This window comes from Ammodytes marinus (genome assembly GCF_949987685.1).
Source record: "Ammodytes marinus genome assembly, chromosome: 18".
NCBI classification, from domain to species: Eukaryota; Metazoa; Chordata; class Actinopteri; order Uranoscopiformes; family Ammodytidae; genus Ammodytes; species Ammodytes marinus.
The window spans coordinates 3203122-3212657 of record NC_137222.1 but is presented as its reverse complement, the minus strand read 5'-3'; the positions used below and the strand labels follow the sequence as shown (position 1 = coordinate 3212657).

The 9536-nt window shown below is 39.6% G+C and overlaps 1 protein-coding gene across 1 annotated transcript in view; it reads right to left on the bottom strand.

Moving 5' to 3' along the window:
- lhx5 (LIM homeobox 5) overlaps window positions 1–7632 on the bottom strand; it is a gene marked incomplete at both ends in the record, with an annotated part of 20137 nt that extends 12505 nt beyond the window's left edge. The window contains 3 exons of the mRNA XM_080046352.1: window positions 1943–2220; window positions 3498–3721; window positions 7460–7632. Coding sequence (XP_079902478.1) covers window positions 1943–2220; window positions 3498–3721; window positions 7460–7632 — 675 coding nt within the window. The remainder of the gene's footprint in view (window positions 1–1942; window positions 2221–3497; window positions 3722–7459) is intronic.
- Between the last annotated feature and the right edge of the window lie 1904 nt (window positions 7633–9536).

Here is a 9536-nt window from a genome sequence, read left to right as displayed (position 1 = left end):
GATAGATAGATAGATAGATAGATAGATAGATAGATAGATAGATAGATAGATAGATAGATAGATAGATAGATAGATAGATAGATAGATAGATAGATAGATAGATAGATAGATAGATAGATAGATAGATAGATAGATGGACGGACAGAAAGATAAGATAGATAGATAGATAGATAGATAGATAGATTGATAGATAGATAGATAGATAGATAGATAGATAGATAGATAGATAGATAGATAGATAGATAGATAGATAGATAGATAGATAGATAGATAGATAGATAGATAGATAGATAGATAGATAGATAGATAGATAGATAGATAGATAGATAGATAGATAGATAGATAGATAGATAGATAGATAGAATGTTAATTAAAATACAACCTGACCATGTCTTTCTCACGTGTAAACACAATTAATATCATTGCAAAGGCATTATTCTATCGTTATCATTTTTAGAAAAATACGTGAAATTACCATCAAAAACAAAGGCCTGTATATCTGTATATCTCTCGCTAATAGAACACGTCATGTTTTGACATTTCTCTAACAGATGACGAGGCCTTCAATTAAATCTCTGCATATTTGAGTAAAAAAAAAAAAAAAAAAAAGTAATTTCGCCGATTTACGTACGATCCGTCATTTCTCTCTCATTTGTCTTTGTCTGTGAAGAAAGCCTTTATCACCCCCGCTAACTGACACCTTTAAGATCACTCATACTGCCCCCGTATGTGTGCATTTTACCTATTAATCTGGGGTTTTTAAATAGCTTTCCCTATATACATTATATACATTTGAATTAAAATGCTAATTGGCCATGTCTTTCACATGTTTAAAGACCAATAGCGTTCTAGAGATATTTTTCAAGCGTTATCATTTAAGTGGAATACATTGATTGAACTCCAATCTCCATAATTCAATACTATTTAGTATCATGCCCCAATACCTATAGTACATGTGCCAAAAATACCAGGATGTACTAAAAATAGGCCAGCGTGGTTTAGTATGTAGTATAGAACTAAATAAACAAGTATTGGTTGATAGATAGATAGATAGATAGATAGATAGACAGACAGATAGATAGATAGATAGATAGATAGATAGATAGATAGATAGATAGATAGATAGATAGATAGATAGATAGATAGATAGATAGATAGATAGATAGATAGATAGATAGATAGATAGATAGATAGATTATTTAGTAAAGAAGAAAAATATTTAGGATGTCACAATACATTTCAGACACAGCTTAAAAATACCCTGATGCCCTAATACATCCGGTCGTGGAAATCAGAATGCTTTATGGAGGTTCCAACCCACAATCCACTGCAGCGGAAGTGACTGACATCACATGGATGGAGCCTCCAAGTGAACACAACCAGCGATGCAACGGATATACAAGCAAGAGGCAAGTTCATGATGAAATAAATAAGCAAAAGTACGTATGTCCCAATTGTATGTCTACTGCATCCTAACTAGATTATTTTTATGATCCGCTGTAGTATGTAGAATAGCAAAAAGAAAGAGTATGCTATTCGGAACACAGCCGCAGTATGCCAAAAATACCAGGATGTCCTTTAAAAAAAATACAGATACCCCCAATTGCACTTTGTAGTATGCAAACCAGCATAACCAGTAAGTGTAAGTACTATATATAAACAGTATGAAGTATGAAAAAGTTACACGAGGCCTACAAGATTTGGAGCACCTGTCAGTTGCCTAGATGACACGCATGTTCAGTCTCAATAAGTACAAGTATGTCCCAAGTGTATGCCTACTGCATGCTAACTAGATAGTATGTAGAATAGAAAAAAAGAAAGATTATGCGATTTGGAACGCAGCCCCTATTGCGGTTTGTAGTATGCAAACCATAATTATCCATACAAAATTTAAAATTTAAAAAATTAAAAAAGGGGATATGATTAGGAATTTGCGTCTTACCTGGATGACGCGCATGTTGAGTCCCGTCTCCTGGGCCAGCTGTTCCCGGATGTGACGTGTGGGTTTGGGCGTAGCCACGAACGCGGCCTTTAACGTTTCCAGCTGTTTGGCTTTGATGGTGGTCCGCGGGCCCCGTCGTTTCGTGCCCGAATTCTGCTCCTCGTTCTCAATATTGTTCGTTTCCTTGTCGGAGGACGTCGAGTTGTCTGTCTCCTTTATGTCTTCTGGCGTTGGGTCGGCGAGGTCTGGCGATAAACTCCTATCCGTACAAGACGACACTATAGCGGGCGAGGGGATAAAATAAACAAGAGGAAGGTCACGAGCTGAAATGTCATGTTAAATGGGATGGGTGGGGAGGGGTTGGAGGGTTAGGGGGTGAAGGGGTGTGTGTGTGTGTGTGTGTGTGTGTGTGGAGGGGGGGGGGGGGTGTAATTAGTCCTTGAGATGCACAGCGGCGACACAGACTATATTAAAGAGCGTGTAGGCCTATCCAAAATGTTCGTAAAAAAAATCACAATTGAAATCTGTCAATATAAAAAGGCATTTGGGTGAGATTGACCGTTACGCATATTTTTTTTGATTGACACACACAGCCGATAATCTTATTTTCTTTGTCTATTTAAAAAAAATATTTATTTAAACATAAACGATAAATTGCATAGATTGAACGTGACCATCTGAATATGCCAAAGTTTAAAGGAAGGCGGGAGGAAATATACTCAACAGAGATAGCAGATTCTTAAGTGAAAAAAAATGCACTTGGTTGAGATTTACGCATTTGGATTCCAAGCAAATGTCCTTCTTTTCTTTGTCTTGTGAACATTTTTTTATTTGATTATTATCAGATTTTTGGGGGGCTTTAAAATATGGAAAAATGGCACAAATTGTGTCTATATGAAAAACAGGAATATTTAAGTCAGAGACCCCTCGCCGGAGAGAACCTTATCTCTAACATGTAAATTGAACACCGCATGCAATTCGGAGCGTGACACTATCAGTACACGGCAGTCTCTTCATGAGCGTTTCTATAAGGATGAATGGACAGTGGGCAGACGAGCAGACACACACACACACACACACACACACACACACACACACACACACACACACACACACACACACACACACGGATCCCCAGTGGTCGCTGCCGTACAATAACACAAAGCTATTGTCGTGTGTGTGGAGGTAAATATTAGAGCCATTCACCTCACAAGGTTGTTTTCAAATGCTCTCAACGGACAGTTGGACATATTCCCACAAAAAACACACACACTCAATCTTTAATCTTTACAGAACAGTTAAAGCCCCACACTCGCCTTTCTTTTGTCTATTTATTAGATGTGTTTTTGTACAATATGTAGGCCTATCCACACATTTTAGTATCATTTAACATATGAGATGGCCACGTGTTTGGATTGAATATGCGAAAATAAGGGGGAAGACAGACACACACACACACACACACACACACACACACACACACACACACAAACACACACACACACACTACACACACACTGTCAACACGTCATGGGCAATTATCGCCTTTGATTACCTGAGTTCAAGTTGGCTTCCTTAATCGCCCCGGAGGTCGCGTAATCTTCTTTGCACACGAATTTGTTTTCGTCGATGACGTAGAGTTCCTCTCCCGTGGACAGCTGTTTGTTGCACACCATGCACGTGAAGCAGTTGAGGTGAAAGACTTTGCTGCGCGCTTTGCGGACCAGGTCGTTGGGCGAGATTCCCTGAAGACAACCGGCGCATTTGGTCCCGAACCTCCTAGGTAGAAACACAGGGGAAATATGGATATAGGATTAACCTAAAATATATGTTGAGGGGCTGTGTCGAAGTGGATAGGGTGGTGGTTCGATTCCCAGTCTAACCCGCCACATGTCCAAGTGTCCCTGAGCAAGACACTGAACCCTAAAAAAATGTCTCCTGATAGTTAGCCAGCACCCTGCGTGGTAGAACACAGAAAAAAATCAATAGCGGATTAACCTAAAATATTGTCAAGAATAAAGATGAATACTACAAAATGCTGTTGGAGTTAGTGGGTCATTTATGTATTTTCAACATACTACAATTGACGTGCATGTATTGGGACGTCCTAAATCTTTTTCTGGCGTACTAAATAGAAGGGAAGTATGGGGATTGGAACGAAGGGATAATGTGTTAAGGGGTAGGACGAGATATGTTTGTTTACTTCCTCCTATATCCCCTTTCGAGCATGTTGAAAATGTGTCGGTTACTTTTTTGTTGCTTTTTTTAAATGTATTTATTCATCTATTTTAACTTTGTTTTCATAGCTTACATTTTCGAAATAAAGACAATCAATCAATCAATCAATCAATCAATCAATCAATCAATCAACCTAAAAAATATGTTAAAAAAATGTATAAAATAATTTTTTAAACGGTCTGTTTTGGAACCACACACGATGATTCCGTTTTACGCACTAAGGGACTGTTTCGTGTCAAAGGCAGTCCAGCTCTGATTTGGAAAGACACAATATTTAAGAATAGAAAAATATTTAAAACCAAATTTTTTACTGTCTAAAAACGGCATGTGCATATCAGTGATAGGCCCATTAGAAAGGCATTATTATCATTAACATATTAATTTGATAAGAATAAAGTGAATATACATGATTTGACCGCGAAGAGACATTAGATTAACGTTTCAAATTCTCTCATTTACAATTTATAATATAAAAACTAAAAACTAAAATAATAATAACGATAAAATGCAAACTATTGCCATGAAATCCTATACATAAGTATCCCTAGTTATAATTCCTTTAAGTAACCTTATGCACAAAACAATTATCACAGTATAAGAAAAACTATAGGAGCCCGTATACCCCTTGTCCATGAAATATGGCAATAGTAATACCGGCGACGGAGACCATTAAAAAAAAAATAAAAATAAAATAAAAATCTGAATTTCTTTCATTTTTTTTTTTTCTAATTCCTCATTCGCTCGTTATTTTTATGATGGAGCTGCTCTGACTGTAACCCCACGCGCAGAACGTATTAGTGACAATCAACTCATTGTACCGGCGGATATATTACGGGATTAGGGGAGAGAGAGTGGGAGCATTTCACCGCGAAAATCTGCTCTTAATCCATATTCACCCGCCGCGCTTAAATGCATGACGTGTGGGAAGAAGCAAGACTCATCAATTTGATACACAAATAGCCCCACCTCCAAAAAATATAAAACTAATTCACCCTTCTGATTTGACAGTATAGGCCTAGGATATCTATCTAGAAATAGGTAATGGCGACTGTATTTTTGTGTCTTTTTCACCAGAAGAAGAGGCGAAAAAAATTATATTTGCGATTTTTGGAGAGGTTATAACTTGATTTTAACTGGCCCTACTGTACCTGGATTTCCAGCCGGCCTTGTCATGGGGTTAGGTGGTCCTAAGGCGTGTGTGTGTGTGTGTGTGTGTGTGTGTGTGTGTGTGTGTGTGTGTGTGTGTGTGTGTGTGTGTGTGTGCGTGCGTGCGTGCGTGTGTGCGTGTGTGTGCGTATACGTGTGGGGGTTCTTCTTATAAGCCTTCGGGGTGAAAGCAAGCGCTCCCTTTGTGCGCCATTGTTTTAACACTAATGTAGTCTTGTCTCTCCCATTCTGCACCGCGGTATCGCTCCACTGTCCCGTCCATTCACATGCATGGCCAAGCCCCTATACCCCCCCCCCCCCCTACACACACACACACACACACACACACACACACACACACACACACACACACACACACACACACACACACACACACACTCCCATCCCCTAGCGAAAGGGCACAACTCTCTACTTACACAACAAATGGACATATTAGGGTGATTACTGTTTCGCCTGGAACTTAATGGCTGCCCCATTTAAAACAGAAAAAAAAAAATCCACCGCTTGCTATGCTTAGATGATGGGACCTGTATGTGGTAATATGATGACCCAGAGACCGACCCGACCCGGGACAATAATAGCCCCCCCCCCCCCCTTTCGTCCCAGAGAAAAAAACATGGTTAATGTGTCTTACGTCATTAGATAATTTGGGGGAGAAAAGGACTGACACATACCAAATGAAAATGACGCTAGAAGAGAGTGCGACTCGACGCGTATATACAAACAAGGGGGCTGGCGTCACTTATCACTCAATTACCGGCAACACTTTACTTTTTAGGGGTATTTTGAAGCGGTTAATAAAAGCCTAATGTAGTGTTTGAGAAAGTGTTGGAATATATAGGCTAAATAAATGCTAAAGAGAGAATACACGCGGATAGTTAGTGAGTGCTACACCATTAGATTAAATGTTTAGACGTCTTCCCTTTCTTGTTTTGATGGGGCCTGTATCAAAAGGCCACGCGCTCCTTTCAAATCAGCAGTATATATATATGTAACATCACCTTCAAAAAAATAAATTAGTTATCAGATATATAATATTTGGACTTATAGTCGTAGTAGAAACATGTTTTATTTCACCCAAATTGCGAATTAATAAGGACTGTTTTTAACGTTTAAGTCCTTATTTTGACACCTATACAATAATCATTTTAAAGTGTAATTTATGGGCCACTTATTAACGCTGGTATTTTTCCTCGTCATTTATTTCACATTTTAGGCTATATAAATGACAAGTACCATGGCAAACTACCTCACACAACCTTGCACGAGCCGACATATCGATTCCTTCACCTAGGCCAATACATTTCCGATAAGAACCATTTGCACTACTTGTACATTATATTATTTAGTGATTATCGCTTGCATTTACTATTTTAAGTCGCCTTTTCAATTGTTCTTTATGGTGTTATCTTTCATGGCATGTGTGTGTTTATATAACGAAGAGAACTGCACACTGAATCTTGCTGTCGGCCACTTGTACAAAGACAATAAAGGATATCATATTATATATTATATATTCTACTCTATTTTAATCATCATAAAATAAAACATCTCCCAAATCTTATAAGCATGGCGTTGTATTGTTGTGACGCTTGACTCCAGACTCTCTACTCTACCTGAATACTTTTTGCAATATAATCAAATCTATTATTTTCTATAATATTTGAATCGCCTACTTATTATATATCATCCATACAAATTAAATAAAAATATCTCCATAATATTAGACCCGTGGCGTTGTATTGCTGTGAATCCCATATTCTCTCCTTCCCTGTTACCTGACAAATTTCAATTTTGCAATAGAATCTAGGCTACTGTATTATTTCAATTAGTTAATAATATTCTAAACATTTGGCAATTACATCCATACAAATCAAAATAAATATCTCCATTATAATCTTAAAACTGTGGCGCTGTAAACTATTGCTGTACATCCCATATCATCTCCTTCCCTGTTACCTGAAGTGGTCCTTTTTGCAACAGAATCTACTGTATTATTTTCTATTTTAATCATCAGGCTATTACATACATACAAATCAAAATAAAATATCCATAATCTTAGACTCGTGGCGTTGTTAACTATCGCTGTGTATTCCATAGTCTCTCTGTTACCTGAAAAAGTCCGTTTTGCAATAGAGCTTTCCGTCTCGGGAGAAGCATTTCTCGGTGAGGTTACAGTTGCACTCGCAGCACTGAACACACTTCGCGTGCCACGCTCTGTCCAGCACGTTCAAAAGGAACCGGTCCAAAATGGGCCGTTCACACCCGGCGCATTGGACCATCATGTTCCCGTCTCCTGTCGGTGCCGATGCGCCCCACACACGCACTGCGCTGGACGGGCTGGGGCAGGGGCGGCAAGCAGGGTCCACGCGGAGCAACGTTTTGGCTGCCGGGGGAGGTGCGCTAATATCAGGCGAAAAAATAGGGATAAGAAGGTCCCAAAAAAAGGCAGAGAAAGAGTGAAAATCCCCCTTGGAAGTTGTAGGCTGCTATAGTCCTCTTGGTCCTGTTTGGTGTTGCTGGTACTTCTTCTTGTCACAATCCACAATCCATATGAGACGGTTCAGAATGCGTAATGGCCAAAACAGGCATGTTGTCCACACGAGAACACTGTTAAAACAATCATTGTGTTTTAGAGAAAGATTTATTTTCAGATTTTCAAAATAAAATTACTTTTGATCCTTTTTTTTGCTGTGTTTTGTGGCGGTGTCCTCCAGTTATATTCCTTTTCCAAATTCAATTCGGGTCTCGCTCACCTCACCTCGCGTCGCCACTTTCGCATCACTATAGTGCCTGGGTTATCACGAGGGTTTTTTTTTTTTTTTTTTGCAGTCCGCGAGCTCAGATTGGAAGACGCCCTCCTCGTTTAATTCCACCGTGCTGGAAGACAACCAATCAGAAGGCCGTTGTTATGGTTACCCGCTCATAGCTGCCTGTGTATTACAGCCTCCATCCTGAATCACACACGCCCGTGCACAAAATACTACCAAGGGCCTTGGGTAGATGTTGGTTGTTTAGACCCTACAATGGCGATTTTGTCTGAAGGCCAAAATGTTGCATTTTGGAAGGTTTTACGCAGACACAAGGAGGTTTGTGGCGCTGCTGGTTCGATAGGGTTAGATAGTCCTGCGTAGAACTTGAAAATCCACACAATAAAGCCCCAGGTTAGGTTAGGAAATACCTGTGCGACAAGCAAGGGGAATGCGCGGCGCTGCCTGCCACGTAGTTCTAATGAATGTGAATAGATTTCAGTAAGGAGTGGGAGTGGCCGAACAAGAGGGCTAATGCTACACAACACTATAGAATGGGGGGCCTTGTGACAAAACGTTGCCTGTGTGTTAATGAGTGTGTGCGTGCGTGTAGACCTGTGTGTGTGTGTGTGTGTGTGTGTGTGTGTGTGTGTGTGTGTGTGTGTGTGTGTGTGTGTGTGTGTGTGTGTGTGTAGACCTGTGTGTGTGTGTGTGTGTGTGTGTGTGTGCGTGCGCCTTATGCGTGTGTGTGTTTCTGTGTGTGTGCGCGCCTCTCTTTTCTCATGCAGAAAGCTATTTACAGGGAAATGTGGATGGATGGATGGATTAAGCTCGCAGCAGCCCGTCAATAGACAGAGAGAGAGAGCCTCGCGGTCACCCGTAGCTTTAACAGAGTGGCCGCCAATCGAAGAGCGAGCGCATTTCAATATTTACCAAACGGCCTTTCGCGTTTTTTGTTTGTTAGTTTGCAAGTTAAGCAAACATGAAAATGCGACGCGCCAACTCCCGTGTAAATATACACTGTAAGTGGAATGGCTCGGGTGAGACTCGTTTAAGCACGTTTTATTTTCCCTGCGCTAATGATGATTTGAAATTGAAATTGAATTTGAATGACATTACAGGTGTGAATTTTGACTCATTTAAAGCGATTTACTTACAGGCCCATTCAAGACAACGTTTAGATAAACATCAACGGCTGTTAGGAGAACCATTAGGGTAAATAGACCCATTCTGAAGGGTCAATATTATTTATTTTTTAGCTAAGATGATGATATCTATCTATCTATCTATCTATCTATCTATCTATCTATCTATCTATCTATCTATCTATCTATCTATCTATCTATCTATCTATCTATCTATCTATCTATCTATCTATCTAAGGGTGCATTCTGTTTGCTCAATGCCAAGGCACTTCAGTCAAAGTGTCCTTGTCTGTC